The sequence below is a fragment of the Ochlerotatus camptorhynchus genome, unplaced genomic scaffold, assembly GCF_037179485.1.
Source record: "Ochlerotatus camptorhynchus isolate MF236.1 unplaced genomic scaffold, CSIRO-AGI_Acam_v1.1 ptg000107l, whole genome shotgun sequence".
Taxonomy (NCBI): Eukaryota; Metazoa; Arthropoda; class Insecta; order Diptera; family Culicidae; genus Ochlerotatus; species Ochlerotatus camptorhynchus.
The window spans coordinates 578,042-605,975 of record NW_027040597.1 but is presented as its reverse complement, the minus strand read 5'-3'; the positions used below and the strand labels follow the sequence as shown (position 1 = coordinate 605,975).

General features: G+C 38.2%; 1 protein-coding gene across 1 annotated transcript in view; it reads left to right on the top strand.

Annotated features, from left to right (window-relative positions):
• Pex1 (peroxin 1) overlaps positions 1-16,307 on the top strand; it is a 75,299-nt gene extending 58,992 nt beyond the window's left edge. The window contains exons 10-11 of the mRNA XM_065219615.1: positions 15,922-16,025; positions 16,095-16,307. Coding sequence (XP_065075687.1) covers positions 15,922-16,025; positions 16,095-16,164 — 174 coding nt within the window. The 3' untranslated portion in view covers positions 16,165-16,307. The remainder of the gene's footprint in view (positions 1-15,921; positions 16,026-16,094) is intronic.
• The last annotated feature ends 11,627 nt before the right edge of the window (positions 16,308-27,934 follow it).

Sequence of the window (27,934 nt, the reverse complement as noted above, 5' to 3'; positions counted from 1 at the left end):
AAAATATGAAAGCTCCAGGTGATGATGGAATTTTCTATATCCTCATCAAAAAACTCCCAGAGAGTACCTTGTCTTTCTTGGTAAAATTATTTAACAGATGTTTCCATTTGGCATACTTTCCTGATAAATGGAAAAATGCAAAAGTTGTCCCAATTTTGAAGCCGGATAAAAATCCAGCTGAAGCTTCTAGCTACCGTCCAATAAGTTTGCTTTCTTCAATAAGTAAACTTTTTGAAAAGATAATTTTAAATAGAATGATGCATCACATCAATACGAACTCAATTTTTGCAGATGAGCAGTTTGGATTTCGCCATGGGCATTCAACTACTCATCAACTCTTAAGAGTTACCAATTTAATTCGTTCAAACAAATCTGAAGGCCACTCAACTGGAGTTGCTCTTCTAGACATAGAAAAAGCATTCGACAGTGTTTGGCATGAAGGTTTGATTGCTAAATTGAAAAAGTTTAATTTTCCACTTTATATTATGAAATTAGTTCAAAATTATTTAACTGACAGAACTCTGCAGGTAAATTATCAAAATTCCAAATCTAATCTGTTAGAGCAGGAGTTCCTCAGGGTAGCATTCTTGGGCCTATATTGTATAACATTTTCACTTCGGACCTCCCTGATTTGCCTCAGGGTTGCCACAAATCTTTGTTCGCTGATGACACAGGCATTTCCGCTAAAGGAAGAAGTCTTCGTGTTATTTGCAGCAGACTGCAGAAAAGTTTAGATATTTTCTCTTCTTATTTACAAAAATGGAAGATTTCTCCCAACGCTTCCAAAACTCAACTTATAATATTTCCACATAAGCCTAGAGCTTCCTTTTTGAAACCTAGTAGTAGTCACATAGTCACTATGAACGGAGTTCCAATTTCCTGGTCAAACCAAGTGAAATATCTTGGATTAGTTCTTGACCAAAAATTAACTTTTGAAGATCACATTGAGGGCATTCAAGCCAAATGTAACAAATATATAAAATGTTTGTATCCTCTTATAAACAGGAAATCCAAACTTTGCCTGACGAATAAACTTCTAATATTTAAACAAGTTTTTAGACCGGCCATGCTTTACGCTGTGCCAATAAGGTCTAGTTGTTGCACTACCAGGAAAAAAGCACTTCAAAGGATTCAGAACAAAATTCTGAAGATGATTTTGAAGTTGCCTCCCTGGTACAGTACAACCGAAGTACATAGAATTTCGAATGTTGAGACTTTAGCACAAATGTCCAACAAAATAATTAATAATTTCAGACAAAAATCGTTACAATCCTCAATTGCAACAATTAATTCCCTTTATACTTAGATAAGATTTAGTTTTAGTGTTAAGTTTTAAGATATCAATTGTTATACTGACATGCAGGTTTAAAAAAAAAACCTGTTTAAAATACTGAATTGCCAAGACAGGAACAATGTAAAAACACTTAGATATATATCATAACAATTAAGGCTGGTAAGTTACTGTAGTAACTGGAGCACCTAGGTTAAAAATGAAATGTAATTTATTTTGAAGTTGGAACAAATAAAGAGTTAAAAAAAAAGAGATCAACTGGAGTATTCAAAATAAGTTACATCATAACAGCAAATTTTGATTTCAATTTGATCTTCAGCTTTGCTTGGGTAGTCACTCGCCACTTTTATACGCTGCGTGATTCAGGAAAGACTGATATGGAAAAAAAAAGCTTAAATCGACTGTGGACTGATTTTCATTTGTGAGATAAGATAATAAGAGATAAGATGATAAGAACCATTAAGGTTTCCTTTAATGGAATAAAGTTTATAAAAAAATATCATTATAAGCCGAATTTTATCATGATTTCTTGATTCGCAGTTACCAATTGCTGATAAACATGCACGACAAAATAAACAGCTGGTGATGCAATCTGTTCCAAAATTTCTCCTGGTTTTTCATGCAACGGGATATCTAATGATTTTTATTTAGTTCACTTTAAGTCTTAAGGCTTTAGAACAGCTAGCCTTATGCTCCATGTCCGAGTTAAGTGGAAACACTTCAGGAAGTCTGGAGGAAGTTTTCAAAACCTTACCCAGTGCCTGTAAGTGCCAGGGATGGAGTCACGGAACAAAAATTTGCTACATGCCAGCTAAATGAATGAATTGTGGTGATTCCATTTGTCCATTCGACATTTCATCCATTCAACCTTTTATGCATTTCACCTTTTATCGGTCTTCTGTCCATTTTACACTATTTATGGTGCAACCACATTTTGTATTGATAATTATAACATTAATATTGGCACATTATACTGCTGAGTCATCGAACGTTCTTCATAACAACAAGCCGTTACGACTAAGCATCGCTAAAACATGTCAACATGAAGCTGTTTAATTGGAATCGATTTTTCCCGGTTTTATACAAACAGCAAAATTTAATAAAGCATGGTTGATTTCAGCAACAGATGCCGCTGGGAAAAACTTACGTGATTTTTAGTTTTAAGGCAGAAAACTAAATTTCAATTGGCCCATGGATCTAAGATTGGGTCAAGCTCTAAAAATCTGCTATTTATCAATTTTATCTAGATAAACGCGTCATTGCACAGTGGTACAGAATGCAGATTTAGCTGGAATGATATGTTTTGAGCCTGAAATTGAAACTTTAGACTAAAAGTTTCTTCTACAAAGTTGTTCCTTATAGTTAGGCCCTCATTTTTATGACAATGAATTCTAGGGTGGTTCCTATTATCATTAAAATCAAAAATCTAACTTTTTTGTTTGAATAAATTAAGGTATACATTTTTCGGCAAAGTTATAGCTGAGCTAATTTCAAGCAACTTTGTTCAAAAGAACTTTTTTGTATCTCTTAAATTGGCCGATTTAGAGCTATTTTCTTGAATTGAGTTAGGGTGGCTCTTAAAAAAAACAGTTTTTTGCTCTATTTTTCTTATTTCGAATTTCTCAGCAAAGGTGTCTACAGATAACTTTTAGATATTAAAAAGGCGCACATTTTTGCTGTACAAAGCTTGTCAATACCTTTCGCCGATCAAGAGTTATTGACGTTTGTATACTAAAAATATGCATTTTCCAAATGGTAATATCTCTGGTTGGGGCAAACAAAAAAAAAGTTTTTTTGCAGCATTTGAAAGGGCGTATGTTATTCTCAATAATATGAAAAAAATGGGAGGTATGTTATTTTCTAAACTCGTATAAAATCAATTTGAATTAATTCATATTTTTTACTATATTTGAGTATATCTTTTTTATTAGAAGAGATACAGGCAACAAATTCAGCTATAAAACATTCGTCTTAAAGAGTTTAAAAATGCTCTAGAAGATAACTTTCATGAGAATTTTCAAATAAAAAAGTTGTAGATAACCGGGTTGTTTTGTTATCGACAGACTATGCAAAAATAAACAACAACGTAGTTTGCCAAAGTTTTCCAAAGGGAATCCTTGTGCCATTCCTGCTGCCAGAGACCAGCCATTTTACCGTAGGTTTTCCGGTATACCAGAATACACGCCTTACCTTCACCGCTGCCAAGATACGCTTGGTGAGCTTATGCAGAGTTGGGCGACGGCCAAACTGACAAGCCGTAAGTTGTAGAGTTAAATAGGGCTGTGTAGCATAGTCACGGTATATACAAAGTAGGACCGAATGTAAATAAGCGAAGAATTGCGGATGTATCATCCGAGCCACACAATCCTATTAGATGATGTTGCAGGTGAGAAACTCTAGAATAACTACTTAATTTAAAAACATATCGAACACATGAATGAACACATGCTTAAAAATAAGGAAGAAGGAGGCTTCTGAATAGTTTAATTTTAACATCAATTCTAAGAAGTGATGATGTTATGTGAAGTACGTAAACAAGCATACATTTTTCCACATTGTGACAGCACATATTTATCCCAACAAAATTGAATTGAATTCTGATACCCAAGCTGGTAGCATTATCGACGTATTCAATTGTTTCATTGTCTAAAAGCAATGAAGGTATTAATGTATTTTGAAAAGAACTATTTGTAATAAAAATTGCGTTTGTTTTCTTGAAGTTCAAGCTAAGCATATTCCTCACAGACCAATCTAGGATCCTCTCCAAGTCTCCATTAATTTTCTGAGAAATTTCAGGTACAGAATTACTTGCACAGTCAAAATATAGCTGAGCATCATCGGCAAACAGATGAAACTTGCAATTCTTTATTACTTCAGGGAGATTCTAATGTACAATGAGATTAAGATTGGCCCCAGAATAGAACCCTGGAGAACCCCAGATGTTATGGAAATAAACTGAAAAAAAAACTCCATGTGTGGAAGTAGGACAGCAGATCTTCTCCATCCACGAACGGAATTCCGCTAATCACGAGATCATTCATACGAGTGGATCTGTCCAGTGCCAATGATGTCTGCCTCTTTGCCTTATCAACCGAAGAGAAAATTTTGGCAAACGTTCTGTTGTTCTCCTCTCGTAGTTTCTCCATATCCGAGGCCTAGGCGAGTAAGAGAGGTGACACAGTCGGAAGAAGTGCTAGTTTGTTTACTAAAATGAACCGCCCATTTTGTTATGGCAAGTTTTGCTATAAGAAATGCTCCTCGTGTTTATTAGCGAAATTCACATCAAAGATTGATTAATTGCGTAGTAAATCAGTTTGGTACGGCATTTGTGACCAGCATACACCTTCCGGTCGTATGAAACAGGTCAAAAACTGTCCAAATCCGCAGATAAAAATTTTTGTTTTGAATTTCTGTATGGCAAAATAGTGAACTTTTTGTGAACATTAACGGTAAAGAACTCCCCTGTCCAACACAGCAAAAAAATAATTTTGATATCACGTCAAAGTGGATGCACTACAATCATGTCGAAAATATGGTGTAATATTACTTGCTAAAAAGGACAAAATTATCATTAATACAATGCATGAACTGACATTACGCTGCTTTTACTGCATTTGTTTATTTATGTGGTCATAAAAATTACATGAAATTTTCGACATGATTGTAGTGCATCCACTTTGATGTGATATCAAAATTATTTTTTTGCTGTGAAGGATGAGGGGCTTGATGATGATTTGTCAAGTGTCGCTATGATTTTTTTTGCAATTGGATAAAATTGTAGTTTTTCTCCAGTTCATTGATTTGAAAGGTTCATGCGAGTTAATTTCACGGAGCCGTAAATTGTAGTTTTATCATAATTTTAATATTAGCATAAAATAAAATAGTAATTTTAAATTCGCTTTTGTAATGCTAAGGTAAATAGTTTGCTTTGAGTGTAAAGTTAATTTATAAGAAAGTTCTAACAGTTTTTTTTGCACTTCGAAACTTGACGGGTCATACTTCTAACATAGTAGCAGTGACAGTGTCGCATGTCCTAACAACAACTGCCTGCGACTAGTGTTCGAGGGGCCGACAGGGCTGAATACGGGTCAATACTAACAAAACTCTAACACTAACATGACCCCGAAACTAACGTTCATCCATTGCACTAATAGTTATAATGTAGTTGTACTTTCCTAATAACCCATCTATCACAGACAAACAGACATAACACTCGGTTGGACAGGTTGTTCATCGAATACGCATTTGACGGTCAATTAGGGTGTTTTCACAAATCGATAGAACTGAGGAATAATGAGGTAAATTCTACACAGTATTTTAAAGGAACCAACTCTAAGCAGGTAATAATAGCAATTAATAATCAAACAACCATAAAAAGGTAAGAATGAATTTATTTATTTTAAATACAGTTATGATCCGATTTTGTCAGCCCCTCCGCGCTTCAGATTTGTTTTCTTTCAATAATTTCACATAATCATAAATCTAAATTTTTCTCATTCCTCATTCATTAAGAGGTATATTTAAAGTATACTTTGGTGCAATAGGTTCAAGAAGATTACTGAAAAAGGGCATGGGTTTTGTAGAACATTGGAAAACATTTTCAAAAAAGGGGGTTGACAAAATCGGGACAGTACTGTATTCCATTTACATTTGCATGATTTATCACATATTTCCGGAGAGCTTTGAGGTTGGAGCGTAGTTGCTTTTGTAGATGGGCACGTCATTTGTCGGTTTCTCGCGGATTGGGGCTCAGTCTGGAAAAACTAATAACCCAAACAGGTAGAAGAATAGTTCCTCTATGATTTGTTATAGTTTGTTTGCAGGATTGTTCTTTTGTTCGCGGGAGGCCGACGATTGACGTGTTTGTTTGCAGGGGCGATTGCGCCCAGATCTCGGGTTCTCCGGATTTATGGTCGTAATCTAATACACACAGCTGATCACAATACGAGCCTAAAAGCTGCAGTGACCTAGTGAGCACCATAGCTCGAGTCGTCTGAAAGTATTGTGTATCGTATGGAGAGCCCAACCGAGATTCTAGCCTATTAAGACTGCAATTGGTCAAATGTCGAAAAAAAAAAAAAAAAAAAAAAAAAAACGGTAAAGAACTCACCAACACTGGGAGACAGTGAGTTCCTGCCCACCTGTCATTTCCCATCTCGGGTCATATCACCATCTGACTTAATGGTTGAGTTGTTACGCAACACAAGTAAACAACTGTTCGAATTTCTGTCTTTTGTTCACCGCACAAACAGCTGATGGCGAAAAAACTGATACCAAAAATCCACTTTTCTCCGATAATCGGTGTGTAATTTAATTACAATTTACTCGTTCGTGAATCCGGATCACTTAATATTCCACTTTATTAGTCTGTGGTGATTTATCCGCGGGAAAAACATCTGTTTTACTGTTTGCACTTCGACAGTAAACTATTACATCTTTAGTATATAGCATTCCGTATCGAGCGCTGAGCCAGTTAACAGCGTCCTGGTCTCTTCATACGACACTCGTTTTTTACCGCGTTTCCATCGCTATCGTTGTTGAAAAAAGTGTTCAGGTTAATCGCGCACGGTTTTCGGAAGCAGCTATCGTAAGCTGAGTCTTACGTATAGACTGTTCACCTTTACCCCAGTGATCGATCATCATCAAATCATCACCATCATCATCGAATCATCTCCGTCAATAGCCGCAGCAGCAAACGGAATACCTAGCTGCACCGGCTGATAGGTTGTTTACACCACCGGCATAAGTATAGTACAATACATTTTGCAAGTCCATTGCCTCCCTATTGTAGTTTTGTTTTGCCTCGTGGCGCGTGGTTCTGTCTCTCACCCCTGGTAAGGGAGTATGGTTCATAGTGAGACAACTTGTTGCAACTAGATAAAAGTTTTTTTTTCGATTTTTTTTCGCTTTAATTTGCTTGTACGCCGTGCAAAAAATTTAATTACTAGTAATTAAAATTAATAAATTGGAGAAGGTTTTTATTTTTTTCCTTCTTAAGCGGTTGCGCACCGCTTTTGCGCAACACTTATGGCATCTTCCGATGCCAACGTTGCGCGAACCAGGTATTACCAACCACTTTCGAAAGGACCATGGGTTGTCTTTTTTCGGCCTAAAAAAAAAAACTTGGAAACTCTCGATATTTCGAGAGACTTGCTGCGTAAGTATCCGGGAATCTTGGTACATAAGGAGAGATTCAACAAACTGCGTGTAGAAGCACCGAATTATGATGTAGCAAATAAAATTGCTGATCACGAGTTGTTTAGTGTTGAGTACAACATCTACATCCCTTCTCGAGATGTGGAGATAGAAGGCGTGGTCTCCGACGCGAGTCTGTCTGTCGAGGACTTGAAACGTGCCTCGGGTTGTTTTAAAAACAGAAAAGTCACAAGCGAGCTTGTAAAGATACTGGATGTTAGACAACTGCATTCAGTGTCTTTACAAGATGGCAAGAAAGTCTATCAGCATTCAGACTCGTTTCGGGTGACTTTCGTTGGTTCTGTTCTCCCAAACTTTGTCAAAGTTGATGGTGCTTTTTTTCCGGTGCGGTTGTTTGTACAGAGGGTTTATAGCTGTACCAACTGCAAAAGGCTAGGACACTCGGCCAGCCATTGCGGCAACAAAACTCGTTGTGGCAAATGTGGTGAAAACCACAAAGAGGATTCTTGCCACAAAGAATCAGTAAAATGCGCGTACTGTGGCGAGAATCCTCACCCCTTGCAGGAGTGCCCGATGTACAAGCAGCACTCCGATAAAGTGCAGCGTTCAATCTCAGGACGCTCCAAGCAGACATATGCTCAAATGGTGAAGGCTGCATCAGCCGTCCAAGATGCAAACCAATTTTTGATTTTGTCAGCTGAAGAATCGGACTCTGACTCATCCGATGAAGGTGATTCTACGGTGGTACACGCACCTTAAAAAATGGACGGATCCTCAAAAAGAAAATGCCCCTCCCCGAAAGTGCGCCGTAAGAAAACTAAAGTCACCTCCAGAAGATTGGCAAATTCCCAGGGTAATGGGGATGAAAAAACGAAACCGAAGGCTCCTGCTGAACTAATCCCTGGATGCAGCAGGAATTTTCCACCATTGCCCAAAAAAGATAAGAAAAATAATAAAGCTGCTCCTCAAACTTCTCAAAAGAAATCCAAGTCCGAGCGAGGTTTGCTAGCATTTTCGGACATTGTGGAATTCATATTAAATATGTTCAACATACAAGACCCTCTTAGAAGCTTAGTTTCTGCTTTGCTTCCAACATTAGAATCATATCTTAAGCAATTGACTGTTTCATGGCCCCTCCTTGCATCAATCATATCTTTCGATGGATAATCCGTCGAACGAGGTTGAAGATATGATCACTGTGCTACAATGGAACTGCCGTAGTCTAGTGCCTAAACTAGACTCGTTCAAATTTTTACTTCACAATTCTGATTGTGATATATTTGCTCTCTGTGAAACATGGCTTTCTTCCGATGAAGAACTCAACTTCCACGATTTTAACATTATACGCCTGGATAGAGACGATTCTTATGGAGGAGTACTTTTAGGGATCAAAAAGTGCTACCCTTTCTACAAAATTTCCCTTCCTGCTCTATCAGGCGTCGAAATCGTCGCTTGCCAAATAAATGTGAAGAACAAAGACCTTTGCATAGCTTCAGTTTATGTTCCACCAAGAACCTCCATTAGCCGTAGTCAACTCTGGAATCTAGTTTCGATTCTTCCATCCCCAGTATTAATTCTGGGTGATATGAACTCCCATGGTACTGGGTGGGGCGATCTATATGATGACAATAGAGCGGCTATTTTTTACGATTTATGCGACGATTTCAACTTGACTATTTTGAACACTGGTGAAGTGACACGTATAGCAAAACCTCCGGCTCGAGAAAGCCGACTCGACATATCTTTGTGTTCAAGATCGCTATCATTGGATTGTCTGTGGAAGGTTATCAATGATCCCCATGGTAGCGATCATTTGCCAATCATCATTTCAATTAAGTGTGCCCCTCACTCTGCAGAACCATCTCGAGTTCCATTTGATCTTACAAGGAACATAGATTGGCATAAATATGCAACGGCGGTGACAATCGGTGCCGAATCAATAGATACGCTTCCACCATTGGAAGAATATCGATTCCTCGCCGATTTGATTTACAAAAGTTCACTGGAAGCACAAAAAAGAAAAGTTCCAAGTGCGCCCTTCAAAAGGAGACCAGCCACACCTGGATGGGACGAAGAATGCACAAAACTGTATGTAGATAAATCTAATGTTTTCAGAGCTTTTCGTAGACACAAAACCTCCACATACTTCGAGGAATATTCAAAGTTTGAGACAAAGCTGAAACAATTAATCAAAGCAAAAAAACGCGGTTATTGGCGCAATTTCGTCGAGGGACTCTCACGAAAAACCTCAATGACCACCTTGTGGAGGGTGGCTCGCAACATGCGTAACCGCTCATCTTCTAATGAGAGTGAAGAATACTCCAACCGATGGATATTCGATTTCGCTAAAAAGGTCTGTCCGGACTCAGTTCCAGCACAACACATTCTTCGAGAAGCGTCTCCGAGCGGCAACTCTCTGGATAGACCATTCACAATGCTGGAATTCTCTATGGCTCTTCTTTCATCGAACAACTCCTCACCGGGAAGCGATATGATTAAATTCAATCTTCTGAAAAATCTCCCAGATAGCGCTAAAAGACGCTTGCTAGACTTATTCAATTCCTTACTAGAAAACAACATTATACCGCCTGAATGGAGACAGGTCAAAGTAATAGCCATTAAAAAACCTGGCAAATCAGCGTCTGACCATAACTCATACCGTCCGATTGCTATGCTTTCGTGCATTAGGAAATTGTTGGAGAAAATGATCCTTCGGAGACTTGATCAGTGGGTCGAAACAAATAACTTGCTATCAAATACACAGTTTGGGTTCCGCAAGAGCAAAGGAACAAACGATTGTCTAGCGCTGCTTTCCACAGATATTCAACTGGCCTTTGCACACAAGGAGCAATTGGCTTCAGTATTCTTGGACATTAAGGGGGCTTTTGATTCAGTTTCCATTGAAATTCTGTCAGACAATCTGCACAGATGTGGACTTTCCGGAATTTTAAATAATATCTTGTACAATTTGTTGTCAGAAAAGCAAATGAACTTTTCCCTTGGACAACTGACAACTTCCAGAATTAGCTACATGGGCCTGCCCCAAGGCTCATGTCTCAGCCCTCTTCTTTATAACTTTTATGTCAAAGATATCGACAACTGTTTGGCAGAACAATGCACGCTAAGACAACTTGCAGATGATGGTGTGGTTTCCATAAGAGGTCCACATGCCGTGGACTTGCAAGGACCATTGCAAAGTTCCTTAGATAACTTGTCTTCTTGGGCTATGAATCTAGGGATCGAATTCTCGCCGCAGAAAACTGAACTGGTAGTGTTTACTCGAAAGCGGTACCCAGCCCAAATGCATCTTAATCTTTTGGACAGAAACATTACTCAATCATTGTTTTTCAAGTACCTTGGGGTCTGGTTTGATTCAAAGTGCACTTGGAATACCCATATTACGTATTTGAAGCAAAAATGTCAGCAGAGGATCAACTTTCTCCGTTCAATTTGCGGCACATGGTGGGGTTCTCATCCGGGAGACCTCATAACGCTTTATAAAACAACTATTCTCTCTGTTCTAGAGTACGGCTCTTTCTGCTTTCTCTCGGCAAGAAAAAGTCACCTAATAAAATTGGAACGAATTCAATATCGTTGTCTGCGTATTGCTCTAGGCTGTATGCACTCAACGCATAACATGAGTCTCGAGGTTCTGGCAGGAGTAACACCCCTCCAGAACCGTTTCTGGGAGCTCTCTCTCAGAATACTAATCAAATGCGGAGTTTCGAACACACTTATAATTGCTAATTTTGAAGAAATTCTTGGGCTGAACACACAATCTCGATTTATGAGAATCTACCACCACTACATATCGTCAGATATGTGTCTTCCTTGTTACACTCCAGACCGTGCTCACTTCACCAATCGCAGCTCCTCAATTGAATATGATCTGACCATGAAACAAGCAACTCATGGGATTCCAGATCAACTTCGAACTATTATTATCCCGCGTATTTTTACTGAAAAGTACCAACACGTCAATTGCGTAAACAGATATTTTACAGACGGGTCTCGTCTCAGTGGATCCACTGGCTTCGGTGTCTTCAATGAAAACTCTAGCGCCTTCCGCAAACTCCAGGAACCTTGTTCCGTTTTTGTTGCTGAGCTGGCAGCAATCAACTTCGCATTGGGGATGATTTTCAATATTCCCACAGACCATTACTTCATCTTCTCGGATAGTCTCAGTTCGATTGAGGCTATTCGGTCGATGAAACAAGGTAGGCACTCATCTTATTTCCTTTCAAAGGTAAGGGAGCAGATGTGTGTGCTGGTCGAAAGATTATATATGATTACCTTTGTATGGGTCCCCTCACATTGCTCAATCCCAGGCAATGAGAAGGCGGACTCTCTCGCAAAGGTGGGCGCGCAGGAAGGCGAATTTTATGACAGGCAAATTTCACACGATGAATTTTACCATTTAGTGCGTCAGAGTACCCTTTCGAGTTGGCAAACCGATTGGGACAATGGAAATCTTGGACGGTGGTTACATTCAATTATTCCTAATGTTTCTTCGAGAGCGTGGTTTAAAGGCTTGGACTTAAGTCGTGACTTCATTCGCGTGATGAGTAGACTTATGTCCAACCACTACTCGCTAGATGCTCATCTCAATAGAATAAACCTCGTAGACAGCAACATCTGTCGGTGTGGAAACGGTTACGATGACATCGATCACGCAGTTTGGCAATGTACGGATAATGACGCCGCCAGAGAGCGACTTTTGAATACCCTTGAGGCCCAAGGAAGACAACCCTATGTTCCTATCAGAGACGTGTTGGGAACTCGCGATATCTGCTATATGCAGTCGGTTTATGTGTTTCTTCAAATGTCTAGTATAAGAATTTAATTCCTTTGTCTTTTGTCTCTCTTTAATAGTTTTTGTTTGTCTTGTCCCCCCGTTTCGATGAGTCTCATCGTCGCCCACTGGTCACCATAGCCGGTCGAACTCCAGACGAAGCTAGAACCGCACTACCATTCATACTGGCGACAACGCTCTGATGAGACAACGAAACCTTACCCCCAAACTCCTCCCCTGATCCTATCCTTCGACAATGTACCTCTCTAACCTCGAGTAAGCCGCGAGTATTCGGCCCAACTCCTACTAGACATAGAATTAAGTGAATTTTGTTACAAACAAAGAACAATGAACTATCGGCTCCGTAAAGCTAACGCGATTGAGCCTCCCAAGTAAACGAACTAGTTAAAAAAAAAATCTTTAGTATATGGTCACTTCATTGATAGAAATTCTTATATAAGCCATTTTGTTTTGTTTTGACTGTACTCGAAAAAAGTGAGATACATTGATTAGTTTGTTACTTTTAGGCGTGTAAAATTGATGAAAATTTGACTGAAACTAGTTAAGAGTGTAATATTTACGCTGGTAGATTAACTTCACTATCAAGTGGTTATCGAGACGGCTTTGGAGCAAGAGCAGATCCGCCAAAAAATCGTATGCGCCGTCGTGAAAAATCCCGACAATAGAAAAATACTGGGCTTTATGGAGGAGCACTTTCTAAAGCGACCTAAAGTGGTGATATCGATTTGAAAAATTCCTCTTCAATCCTTCAGATTCTTAATAATAATCTGCTTGGAAGTCGATTTTGATAAAAAAAATTACTGCCGCCAATTCAAGTTACTTCGAATGTGCTCAGTTCCACTAAGTCACTAGGCGTATCGGAGGCAGCAGATTCAGCTTCAACGTCACTTGTCATATGTTTATCGAAGACAGATGCTAAGTGTTTAGCAAACTAAATAACTCACCTACGTGACCTGCAGTTGAACATATTTTCCCATAAAAGTGGCAAAATGAGCAATGTCATATTGAATAACCGCGATAAATAAATCTAAAATGTCCCATACAAAGCGCACAGTTATCACTGTTTAAATCGAGATACATAAATGTATGCTTGAACATGAGGATGAGCCATCGTAAAATATGAACCGTTCTTAAAGTAAAGAAAATAATTCATGCTGGAAAGTAAAAATGAGCAATTAAAAACGAACACAGCGCAATATAAAATTAAAAAAAAATCCAATGATATTCAGGATAATTGGCAACTTCGACTGGGTAGATCCTCAAAACTTGGTCTCTTCGAATGGGTTGATGGTAGTAATCCATAGGTTTTTAGTGGGGAACTCTTCCGTAAAATCACTACACTCGTGGCTTGATTAAAACACTAACTACACAAACTACATTTATTGCCTTAAACTAACAATAGACACTTAATCTAAACGATACAAACCGAGGGCAATACATAGTGTTTTAATTGTGTGTGGGTCCTGAAAATTATAGCCAAAGCGCTTGATAAAGCCTAGCATGTTGTTTGCCCTGTGAATAATTGTGTTGTAATGGTCTATGAAAGTTAGTTTAGAGTCTAAGATAATTCCTGAATCCCTAACTCTTTCACATTTTTCTACATTTTGATTTCTTAGTGCAATTGAAATATTTGAAGTTGTTCTTTTCCTGCTAAATGATATTAAGTTGCATTTTTTACATTCAATTCGAGTAGACTTTTTTTGCACCATATGTAGAATATGTGTATTTCATTCCGGAATATATTGATGTCTTCTTCTTTTCTTATTTCCAAAAAGAGCTTCATGTCTCCGGCATAAATAAGCAATTTAATTTTTTGAGAATGAAAGAAATGTCGTTTACGTATAGAATAAAAAGAAGAGGTCCCAAATGAGAGCCTTGGGGGACGCCTGAAGTTACTTGAATTGGACTCGATTTTTTTTCCGTTGTTTTTAATTATTTGTTGGCGGTTAGTTAAATATGATTCAAGCCATTTTAGGAGCCCCGACTCAATTCCAGTTTTTTGCAATTAAAAAAGTAGCATTGGTATGTCTATGCGGTCAAATGTCTAGCTAAAGTCTGTATAGAGAGCTTCTACGTGGTTTCCATTATCCATTGCATTCAATGAATAGTCTATAAATTCAAGTAAATTTGTCGAGATCGAGCGACCCATGAAAAAGCATGTCAGTAATTCTATTTTTAATTTGGAGGAATAATTTTTCGTTGACAATTGCCTCGAAAAGTTTAGGAATGCAAGAGATAATGGCTATACCACGATAATTACGTACGTCAGATTTTCGGCCAGATTTAAAGATAGGCACTAAGAATGAGCTTTTCCAAATTTTTGGGAAGGTTCCAGATTCCAGGGACGTCGAGATGCATTCTAGTTTTTTAAAGATCAATTATAATATGATGGCAAGCTTGAAATTACAGGTTCTAATAATCATTAATTGCCGCCATGTACACGGTAGCCTACCTTAACGGTTTTGTTCGTACTGTTGGTATCCATTCCATTTCGTATATGGATGCAGCCCTTTTTCACACAACCGGCCACCATTTGCGATATTTAAAGAATTTTAAGTTTATAGATTTCAATCAACTAAAAGAGCTACGCGCAAAAATAATTGTAACGACCAATCGCGGTCCTACGGCAACCTTCCGTTTGTTTTTTTAATTGGAATTAAATGGAAGATAACCTTTTTTGCTGTTTTACTTAAGCGTTCAGCCAACAACCCAATTTCATTACTTCATTACTTTTTAATATAGATTTTTAAAGTTTTTTTTCTGTCAGTGTATTTTTCCCCAAAGATAATTTAACTACCTACGACTTCTTTTCAGATGTCATTTTGATCAGATTAATAGTTTTCATGTTGTGATTTTTCGAAAAAAAAATATAATCCACGCCCTTTTCAAAAGTTATTGTGAAAGAAGAAAAAAATCATATTTAGATGAAAATTTATTCATTGGTAGCAACGAACATGTGAATAGTAATTCATTCAAATCTGAAACACTCATGTCCGACCGGTTTGCGTTTTGGGCTGGAAATGCTGTATGATGATTTAACATTTTTAGTAAAACTTCTCTTTTTGGTGTATCTGTATCCGTTATACTTGTTTAACTACTGTTTCTCAAATCACAATGATTATATGCTTTAGGTTTACTAAAATCCGTTCAAATAAAAAAAAAGTTAAAACAGTTTCAATTCTTCGTCAGCTGGAAGTCTCTTTATCAAAGAAAACCAATCAAGCATTTTTCAATCATAAATTTATATAAGTAAAGTTTCAAACCAAGTTAAACGTTCCTATGTTGCTGAATAATTCCTGAAAACATATTCCACCGAAATATACCACTGTCCTACAACAAAGCTACGACTCAACCTTCCTAAATATGTGATAAGCAGCGAAAGTTGGATTGCCTTGTTCGTACTTGCACTGGCTTATTCGAATCTTCACTGTTCTGTATCGACAGTGGTAATGATTATGGTGATGATAACGTGAACGAACATGATTAGTCGACACACATTGAACCGCTCATCGTGCAATCGCTTCTATTAGCTTTTTCCATTTGATAACCACCTCACCCAGAATCCGCGACACAAAGCTGTTTTTTTTGATGGTCGATTATGACGACAACGCCGATATGCACCTAATAACGCTTGTTTCTCGTTGCCTCTCGTTTCACGCAGCATGTTCCGGACAAGATAACGATTAGCCAGCGACAGCTACTGGAGGCCTTTGCCAGCACCCGCCCATCGCTCAGCCCACAGGATGTGCAAAAGTACAAGGACACGTAAGTCTTTTTCCAAATACTCCTCTTGTATGATAATAAATGTATCTTTCTTTACTTTTTCCCTCGCAGATATGCTCGATTCACAAACAAAGAACCCCCGTCGAGGGATTTTGTTGCGAAACGGGCCACCTTGGCTTAATTTGTGCTTCTTCCAAATGCAAATGGTCCTTTGTTGGTTTTCGGTGTTTTTTCGTTATTACTTACGCATACCACGTGCATACCCATTTTATGGTTTGGGAATGAGGCAAGCAGGGAATGAGGTTTTTTTTTTTTTTATAAAAGACAGGCCGCTATTTTTTAAAGAAGAATTTTAAACCATCATTTTCTACGATGACAGCCTTTCGAGTGACAATCCGAACGAATCGCACACACGCACCGAAGAGGTAAGTAACACGCCCATGAATCTCATTTTCCTCTAATCCACTTCTTCGGCACTTGCGAAATACACTGGAGTCGCTTTTTACGCGGGTGATACGTCCCGCGTAAAAAAAAACCGCGTAAAAAAAAACCGCGTAAATTCCGGAATCCGCGTAAAAAAAAACCGCGTAAATTCCGAAATCCGCGTAAAAAAAAACCGAGTAAAAAAAGACCGTGTAAGAAAAAACCGCGTAAAAAGCGATATACCGCGTAAATTCAGAAATCCGCGTAAAAAAAAACCAAAATCCGCGTAAAAAAAAACCGCGTAAATTCCGGAATCCGCGTAAAAAAAAACCGCGTAAATTCCGAAATCCGCGTAAAAAAAACCGCGTAAAAAAAAACCGTGTAAAAAAAAACCGCGTAAAAAGCGACTCCAGTGTAAATCTCCTCCTATGACGTGTAGCTTTAATAGAGCGCCCTCTTGGTTGTTTGGTTTGGTGTGATGTGATGTTGTACGGAAAGCAAGAGAAGCAAATACAAAAAAAATAAAGCATTTTCCGAATAAAAAGGACCACGTGGTACAATGATATCACTCCTCACAAGGTATCCGTACATTCTATGGCACAATCGAATCAGACGGAGAAGAATCGGTAGCATTGTACCGGACGGCTGAGACGCTATTTTAGGATGAAACGTTCGGAGAAAGGATGGGAAATCCCTGCCAATCGCGTTCAAGAGGGTGTGAAAAGATTGGCGAAAAATATAGGTACACTGTGTTCCTTGTGCGACTGACTAGGGGGACAACCAAAAAATACCTAAATTGTGTTGAAACCGAAAGGATTCGGTGCCGTCAATTCCAATTGTATTGCTTATATGTAGTTGCCGGGCACGGTGAGAATTTTGATATTGATTTTGAAAGTAGAGGTCTGGACATTTGAGAGCATTATTCTGTTCTAAGTTTGTATGTTCGTCATAAGGAAAAATTCTTTCGTGAATAATTCATATTTCGATTCAGTTGAGTGAATTTAACAAATACTTACAAAACACAAACCCGATTGCAATGTTGTGGGAGAAATACAACGCTCTCAGGCAAGTCACTTAAACCATTGTTTTTCAGTCCTCTGTTGCAAAGGAGTTCGCTTTGAAATCGTCCTTGGTCGGTACTGACATGATTCTACCTTTTGTTGACTTCTTCCTCGCTGGTTGGTGTGGTCGGTCTGATGTTCATCATCTGTCACTGTCTGCAAAAATATCTACTATCCTACAACGAAAAAAAAATGTTCTTGCTTTGCCATGGTCATCTGGGAGGAGGCTCGCGTCTAAAGACGCTGGTTTACCGAGCACTCGGAATGAGCGCTCCGTACATCATTGAATGTACATAGAGATAAGTATGAGATGGTGTTATACGCAAAGTGCGAAATGAGAATGAAAGAAATTCAAAAGAGATTAGTTTCAAGAAGTGAAGGTTTCATCGAATTCCCCAACTAACCATATTCTAGCAAAGTAAGAACATTCAATGAAGTCAGAATGGTTCATCGGTTGTGAAATGAAGTATTTCTGAATGTTATGCGTTATATTTCTAAATTTTTTGATTTTATAATGAACGTTACATCAATATTATATCACAGACAAACATACACAACCCTTTGAACATTTCTCATTGTAGAACTTCAACGCTAAAACACTACCGCCATCTGCCGTATACACTGTGATTGGCAATACAATCAACAGATGGCCTCCCTTAGCTCAGTCGGTAAAGGCGCAGCTACAAAGCAAGACCATGCTGGGTTCGATTCCCGGTTCGGTCTAGGAATTTTTCGGGTTAGAAAATTTCTCGACTTCCCTGGGCATAGAAGTATGCACACCAAATTTCTTAAATCTTGTTCGGTACTTTTTTGGCTGGAATCGTCCTGTAAAATATAATTTTCACCGAAAGCTTTGTAAAAAGTATTGTTTTACCAATTTTCCGCAATGAAAACTGCTGAATTTCCGTAATTTATAGAAATTTACCGAAAACTGTAAATCAAAATTTCTGATCTAAATTGTAAATGGCTGCAATTCCGCAATACTGTAAACATTGTGACGAATGTGCTGTAAACATAATATTTTAAAAAAACAAACAGCAGTAATGTACCAGATATTTGTAAAAAATACAGAACAGATTTGTAAACTTCATTCTGTAAAGCTCAACCTTTGTTGTCATTTTGAAGTTGAGTGTTCTTCGGCTATCCGTTGTGACTAGTAAGTATCTGAGTGGTGCGAAGACGGACCTCAAAATCGAACCACTTTCGAGCTGTCAAATCGAACCACTTTTTTATCATTGTGGTTCGTTGAAATAGATAGAAGTATTGTTATCGTCCAAAATAACAAATAAATATTTTTCAGTAATGTTTTCAATCTTTTTTAAAACGTGATTCGAAACGACTCAAACAATTAAAAATAACAGTATTATTGCGTATTTTGGACCAAAGTAGACTCCTGCGCTGAAAAAAACCCCTCCGATTTTTTTTCGCTCAGGAACGACTGTGACTTCGGAGAACGTTCTAAGGAGATTTGTGATGATAGTACAAAAGTTCCAGGAAATTTCAACAGATTTTTCCCGCGACAGAAGAGGTTTCAGTGGATATTTTAGTTGCTGCCAGCGAGGTTCTACGGGGGTTCTATAGAGTTTTCATGTTCGAGTTTCACACGATTTGGAGGGAAGTCAAATCGTTGCCATTGGAGGTCCCAGGGAATTTCGACAGCACTTCCATAGATATCGTCGGCCACATTAAATTTGCATCTGATTTGCAACAATTTATACAAATAAAAATTACTATGTTTGATTGCAAGTCAGGTAGAGGATGTGTCAGGGTTTTATTCTTTCTTGACTTCCCTGAAATGAAAAGTATATTTTGCAGACAGAAACTGAGCCACTCTTTTCGTACTGCTGAATCCTTGGGAAACCTGAATAGGCTTCGTTTTTCGTCGTGTCCATCTTTATAATTGCAAAAGTGAGCAAAACACTTCATTCTGAATTTTATTCCACTCCGTAAAAACTCCAGCTATGAACAATGTCAACAAACAATCACAAAGTCACGAATCGGCTCTGCACAAAAAGCCGTTTGACACTTCTCTCTACCAACCGACGGTGATGAAACGTTTATTTCAACACTACCAACATGAAGAAAATTTCACTTCGCACCACTCAGCTAAGTACGTTAGTTTTTCCCTATAATCCGTCCAATTTACTTCGAAAGTATTAATTATATAATTCTTTTTTAATTCTGGGCCAATTGCTTTCAGACGCCATGGACATTAAATGGCCTAATATCCCATAAAAACCTCATCCACAACCGCAAAAAGCGAATTTGTGCACGGTTCGCAACTGGGTCGCTAACCACGTCCAGGTTTTTACTTAATTTATATACGGACGAACGATGAAAATATATGTTTATAAATAATAAATGATTTATGAGTCAAATTAATCTTCAGGTTTGTTGTTAGAAATAAATAATTAATTAATCAATAAAAAATCATATCATTAAGTACAGTCAATTCGGTAAAAATTATACCGAACGCTATATTGCAAACTCACCGATCATTCAGCAAAATTTACAGTCCTGGTCAGTACATTTTGACAGCTCACAAGGGAACAAAATTTACCGAACGGATTGTAAATAAACAAAATTACCGAATAGGTTACCGAATGTTCTGCTGTTCCATATTCGGTAAAAAATTACGGTATACTGTAAAAAAATCTTAATGTGTGATTGAACTTGCCACACAATCATATCAATGCAAAAATGGTACAGGCATCGAAAGCTCTCAATTAATAACTGTGGAAGTGCATCTAGAACACTAAGTTGAGAGCACGCAATAAGCTAATCATGCGATATGCAATAAGCTTGAAATGCGAAGAAAAAGAAGAAGAAGAAGTCAACAGATGGCTGTAGTGTGTAAACGTCAACGCAAGAGAATTGATTATGCGCGCCACATGTTGCCGTACTACACAGGGTTCCTACAATCCATTTTAAGCTTTGGATTTGGATACGAACATGATTCCTCAAAATTCAGAACAACTGATAACGATGTACAGGTTGGAGAAGGTACGTAATCAGTACTGTTGCTCCACTTGGATTGCGCGATAATCTGCGAGAAAACGTAACTAATGATAACAAAACGGTTTTTGGAAATGACCGCGTGGATCGACCAATTTCTACGGATATGTGATGTACGCAGTGGCGTCACCCTAACCTCGATCTACCTGTTCAACAACTCTCAAAACGTAAACAAACAAAACAATATTGGTTCCAATGGATACAAATCAGTGAAACTAGAAGACCCTATGCCTTTTGAAACTGATTTGAATGTAAACATGACCCTAAATAACGTTTTCAATGTTGTTGAACAGGTAAAAAGTGAGGTTACGCGACGCCACTGGATGTACCAAATGCGTACTTTACGAATATGTAATTCATTTTTAACGTATCTCTCATTTTCACTAAAATGCTTATACTAAACTTTTTATATATGAATTATGACCACGGAATTGGACTACTATAAGTGAATTTCAATTAGGTACGTTGATCATGACCGATCAGAAAGTGTTTCAGGGATTTCCAGGAATATTTTCTGAAAGATATCTGATCATTTGATCAGGTTTTCTCTAATTTACCTTCGTTAAAATGGAGTTTTGGTAAATAATATTATTTTTTATTTAAATCACTCATAAGTTCTATTAGAAAGTGAATTTCAGTCAGGTTCGTTGATGATGATCGATCAAGTGAAAGTGGTCAAGAGATATCTAATGATGGAGTTTTCCAAATAGCGCCATGCGTCTCCATAATTATTTAAGATTTTTAACGTTTTTGTTCGCAATTAGTATATTTTTAAGGGATGTAATTAAAAAAAAACTGTTTTTGGTCTTTATATTGGCTAGAACGCACTTAATATAATGTTTTTTTTTTATATAAAATCGGGTTAAATTTTCCGAGTTATCCAATTCCGTGGTCAGAATTCATATATGAAACGGTTTAAAAAGTTTAGTACTAGCGCCATTGAAGTATAGATGCATTGCAGTTACACTAGCTGCGATCTCATCGGACTCCAACGTATCTGATGTACCCCAGTGTACTTGCCGGACCCCTGCGTCGTCCCACTAGATCCCTACATACATTTGCCGGACTCCTACGTTCACCCGCCGGAGCCCTGCGTCCTATCATCGAATCGAAGCGTCACTCTTTTGGACCTTAGCGTCAAATGCAGTCACCATATGGAGGTGCCGATTTGTTGGATCCCGCCATCGGTGCCGGGCATGCCGGGCACTACGGCGTTTGAATATATAAAGGGTTACCAGTAAAAGCCCCCCGGTACGATGGTAGTGATGCGATCCACATTGTTTGTATCATAGTGTTTTGTATGCATTTGTTATTGTTTACGTTGTGTATGGTTGTTTTTAGTTGTAAATAATAATTGTGTGTGAGTTTTATTGTTCAGTTTTAATATTTAAGGACCCATTTTTGTGAATAGTTTAAGTTATTAGGAGCAGACAGGATGCCTCTCCGAGGCAATAAAACAGTGAACCAAGTGGTAATTGCAGTGTTTTAATTATACTCTGGAAAAGTCTTCGCCTTGCCGATTTCCATCACACCGTAAAACACAACGTAGGGCCGCATCCTGGCCGAAACATTGGTGCCGTGACCAGGATTCACTTGGACGAAGATTTGTGGTATCTATCGATTGTTAAGGTTGATATAATCTACTTGGGGTCAAGGCGGTAAATGTCGCTTGCACTAACAGCCCTTTTTTGGTTCATTCGGGGTCTCAAACAACAGTGCAACATTTGGGGACGATTGGTTGTAAAGGGTGGAACGGTCAAAAATTGGTCGACTCAAATTTGGCGATTTTTTTTAAATAATTCATTTAAAAAACCTGTACACCCTTCATTTTGTAGGTCTGTGCTTACGGAATGTTGTCTCTATTTTGTTTTGCCATTTTCCATTCAGATGTTAAAATGGTGTAGTAGCAAGAGGAACAGCGTAACAAAATTTTGCGAAATCCAAATTATTCCAACGCAGATTGATTGTGTCAGAAATTTGATTGCGTTATAATGAACGATGAAATATATGTCAAGGTGGATTTCAAGCAGCTTCCAGGTCAAGAATTTACACGACTACTGGAAAAGAAAAGGTTCAAGCAGAAAAAAATTGTTAAAGATTCCGAAAAAATAAAATTCTTGGTTTGGTAGGCGATTCGCACCAAAAGCGAAATTTTCGTGAACAAGATATTTATGAAAATAAATGTTCCAAAAACGATTGTTGCCTTTTTTGAAGAAACACAGTTGTGCCGTGCTGTTTTGGCCAGACCTCGCTTCCTGTCACTACGCGAAAATGGCTCAGGAACGGTATACCGCCAACAACGTGCAAGTCTTACAAAAACCCTTCAAATTCGGCGGAGCTGCAATCGTTAAGCGGAACCTCAATGAAACTCAGAAAACAGTTGGAAATGAAAAACAGTTCGCATATGGGAAATACAGAAACCTAATCAAATATTTTTTTTCTATTTTTTGTAGTCATTGAACTGAATAAATAAAGTTTGATAATTTATACAATAACCATCAGTGTGCACTTAATCATGATTGATACATTTTTGACCCGACTTACCGCATTGCGTTTATTTCATCCCTAGTGACCACAATTTTGCTTGAAACATGCAACTAACCACGTACAAATTCAGTCCAGGAAGTGACACAACTTTGCCCAAGGAAGTGCGGTGCTAGAATGTCTAAGAAAAAAAGTTTTAACTGTTTATATATATATGGTTTGAATTAAATGCCAAAAATCACCTTTTCACTTCCGTGTACCAATGGTATGTCAGATGCCAAACTGAAATCATTTCGGAGTTTCTTATCTTATCGAATTGGTATGTTGTGTATTCAATGACAATTGCTGTATCTCATTGTCTCGACTACGTTTCCGTGACTCAACATGGGTTCATGCCAAAGAGATCCACCTGAACCAATCTGATTCCATATACGTCCTTTATCATCAAGACTATAGAAATTCACAAGCAGGATGATGCTATGTATTCTGATTGTTCAGCTGCTTTCGATCAAATCAACCAGTGTTGGTAAAATCATCAATCAAATGATATTTTTTCGCTCTCATTCGCTCTCAATATCACGTGTGATATTGGAACAAAATATCATGCTTGATATTGACTTTACAAGCTCGTTTGATATTGCGAGACTATTCACAACATGTAAAATTGAAGCTGTGAGATGACTCGACACAAAAATGATTCCGTTGTACATCGTTTGCTTGGAAAGAGAAAGTATAGTTTGCTATCTCTCTTTATTCTTCATCGATGGCTGACTCGAAGCTACCGTAAATCGGGACCGGTGGTCCGAAAACTGGACCGAACAATCACCCAAGCGTTCGTCAGTAAGAAAAGTGCCCCTGTTCGAGATTTGGCCAAAAAACTGAGAACATCGAAGAGTAACGTCCAATGTGTCAAGGCAAGAAACGGGCTGAAAACATTCAAGAAGCAGAAGAAGCCGAAAAAGAGTCAGAAACAAGCCGCATCCGTCAAACGAAGGGCTCCAAAGCTATATGATAGCCTGCTGTGTGGAAAATTGGCGTGTGTTATCATGGACGATGAAACATACGTCAAATGTGACTACAAGGCGCTTCCGGGAGACCAATACTACATGTTTGAATCGGTGTTTGCGGTCCATGATCCGTCAACATGATGGCCCAGTACTATTTTGGCCCGATTTGGCGTCAATGCACTGCTCGAAACACACGGTCGCTTTGTACAAATCAAACAATGTGCAAACCAGTCCGCATCGTGCTCTCTTGCCGTGCGGATCTATTTGCTTTTTGCTTAAGGAAGTGTTACTACTACCTAAAGCTACAACAAATTTAAACAGCACTTTTCAGTGCTCAACCTGTAAAAATTTTCTACCTTGTTCAACTCCTCTTATTCCTCTTCGATCCTTGTTTGGACCCTACCCGAGGTAATCCTTCTTGGATATCGATTTGGAAAATTCCTCTTCGATCCTTCAGATTCTTATAGTAATCTGCTTGGAAGTCGATTTGGATAATCGCATAATCGCACTTTTCAGTGCTCAACCTGTAAAAAATTTCTACCTTGTTCAACTCCTCTTATTCCTCTTCGATCCTTGTTTGGACCCTACCCGAGGTAATCCTTCTTGGATATCGATTTGGAAAATTCCTCTTCGATCCTTCAGATTCTTATAGTAATCTGCTTGGAAGTCGATTTGGATAAAACATTTACTGCCGCCATGGCGCCTAAACGCAAAAGAAAGGGGCAAACTCTTGACCCCCCTTCTGAAGAAATTAATTTGAGTAATCAATTTGATTTGCTCACGGATGATGAGAATGATCCATCATCCAAGAAAAATTCTAGTAAACTTTCCCGGCTTAATGCCAAGAAGGAAAAGATTCCCCCTATTGTGATAACCACTACCGATTTCCATGCTCTTCGCATGGAACTTTTGAATTTCGTGAAAGTTAAGTTTTCACTACAAATTGGACGTCGGGGTGAATGCCGTGTATTGGCTGAAACCTTGGACGGATTTAAATGTCTTCTCAAGTATCTTACTGAGAAGAAGCACAAATTTTTTACTTACGACACCAAAACTGAACGTGTGTTCAAGGTTGTCATGAAAGGACTGCCCAGTGGTGAATCCCTGGATCAGATCAAAGATGAACTGGCAAAATTACTTGGAGTTGTGCCACTCCAAGTAATCAAAATGAAAATGAAATCCCGTCCTGGCGATTCGCGCAACGGGATTTCTAATGATTTTTATTTAGTTCACTTCAAGTCTAGTGAACTAAACAACCTTAAGGCCTTAGAAAAAGCTAGCCTTATGCTCCATGTCCGAGTGAAGTGGGAACACTTCAGGAAGACTGGAGGAAATTTCCAAAACCTCACCCAGTGCCGTAAGTGCCAGGGATGGGGTCACGGAACTAAAAATTGCTACATGCCAGCTAAATGCATGAATTGTGGTGATTCCTCTCACGCAAAGGACGACTGTCCTGTGAAGGAAGATCCTAAGAAATTTAAATGTTCAAATTGTGGTGAAAACCACAAATCCAATTTTTGGGAATGTAAGACTCGCAAAGCGATCCTACAATCTCGTTCTAACCGACAGGTAGGAAACGCTCCACGTTTCCGACCAGGTACAAATTCCTCTGCTGTTAACAACGGTCAGCGAGGAACAAATTCTACATTCGTACCCGTAGGTACAAATATCACCCCTGCTTCAAATGTTTCATCTGTACCTACTCCCCTCGCTGCTAACAATGTTCAGCGAGTTAATGGAGCTACCTATGCTGCTATTGCACCGGGTAGAAATCAAAATACTAACCAACGTTCTAATGGAAATTTTGACAATTTTGACTTAGGAAGCATTACTGCCCCCAAAATGGAATTTTTACAGAATTCATTAATTGACATGATTTCTGATATGCTTAAATCTAACTCCATGTTTGATGCTATTCAAACTGGAGTAAAATTTGCAAATAATATTGTCATGACTTTAAAATTCAGTAATGGATTTTAAAGCATTAAATATTGTAAATTGGAATGCTCGACCTCTTAAAGATAATGAAGACGAGCTATTTAACTTTTTAAGAGTTCATAACGTGCATATTGCCGTTATAACTGAAACGTTCCTTAAACCTGCCCATAAGGTTAAGAAGGACGCAAATTACTTGATTTATAGAAATGATCGTCTTGATGGACCCTGCGGTGGCGTTGCCATCATTATTCATAGACGAATCAAACATAAAATTCTTTCTTCATTTGAAACCAAAGTTTTTGAAACTTTGGGGGTTTCTGTTGAAACAAAATTTGGACAACTTACGTTTATAGCTGCCTATTTGCCATTCCAATGCGTAGGCCAGCAAAAGAATTTTCTCAAGGGTGACCTCCAGAAACTTACCCGTCATAGGTCTAAATTCTTCATTATTGGTGATTTTAATGCAAAACACCGCTCATGGAATAATGCTCAAAGCAATTCCAATGGTAATATTCTGTTTGATGATTGTTCTGCAGGTTATTACACTATTCAATATCCAAACAGCCCAACATGCTTTTCTTCTGCAAGAAATCCCTCCACTATTGATTTGGTCTTAACTGATTCATGTCAACTTTGTAGCCAATTGGTTACCCATGCTGACTTCGGTTCTGATCACCTTCCAGTAATTTTTCAAATATCCCAAGAAATAATTTGTAATCCCAACAGCTCTACTTTCAATTACCATAGAGCTGATTGGGAGCAGTATCGAGCATTTATGGAATATAACTTCGATCCAAACATTCCTTTGCAAACCAAAGATGAAAATAATTATGCTCTTGAATCTTTGACTACTTCTATAGTTGAAGCAAGAGCTGCCTCAGTACCAAAATGCGAGGTTAAATTCGATTCAATTATAATAGACGATGATCTTCAGCTCTTGATCCGTCTTAAAAATGTCCGTAGGAGACAATATCAAAGAACACGCGATCCTGCCATGAAAGTTATCTGGCGGGATTTGCAAAAACAAATTAAAAAGCGATTCTCTGCCCTGAGGAACAAAACTTTTGAAAATAATATTTCTAAATTAGACCCGAGTTCCAAACCCTTTTGGAAACTCACAAAAATTTTGAAAAAACCTCAAAAGCCTATTCCAGCGCTTAAAGAAGGTGGTAAAATTTTGATCACAAATTTGGAAAAGCTCAGAAACTTGCTAAGCAATTCGAGAGTTCCCATAATTTCAGTTTGGGTCTTACTAGTCCTATTGAGAATCAGGTTGCTCGGGATTTTCTGAATATTTTCTCTCGGGAAAATATTTTTGATGATTCCTGGGGGACTGATTTGGACGAAGTAAGGTCTATAACTAAAAAATTTCAAAATATGAAAGCTCCAGGTGATGATGGAATTTTCTATATCCTCATCAAAAAACTCCCAGAGAGTACCTTGTCTTTCTTGGTAAAATTATTTAACAGATGTTTCCATTTGGCATACTTTCCTGATAAATGGAAAAATGCAAAAGTTGTTCCAATTTTGAAGCCGGATAAAAATCCAGCTGAAGCTTCTAGCTACCGTCCAATAAGTTTGCTTTCTTCAATAAGTAAACTTTTTGAAAAGATAATTTTGAATAGAATGATGCTTCACATCAATACGAACTCAATTTTTGCAGATGAGCAGTTTGGATTTCGCCATGGGCATTCAACTACTCATCAACTCTTAAGAGTTAACAATTTAATTCGTTCAAACAAATCTGAAGGCCACTCAACTGGAGTTGCTCTTCTAGACATAGAAAAAGCATTCGACAGTGTTTGGCATGAAGGTTTGATTGCTAAATTGAAAAAGTTTAATTTTCCACTTTATATTATGAAATTAGTTCAAAATTATTTAACTGACAGAACTCTGCAGGTAAATTATCAAAATTCCAAATCTAATCTGTTAGAGCAGGAGTTCCTCAGGGTAGCATTCTTGGGCCTATATTGTATAACATTTTCACTTCGGACCTCCCTGATTTGCCTCAGGGTTGCCACAA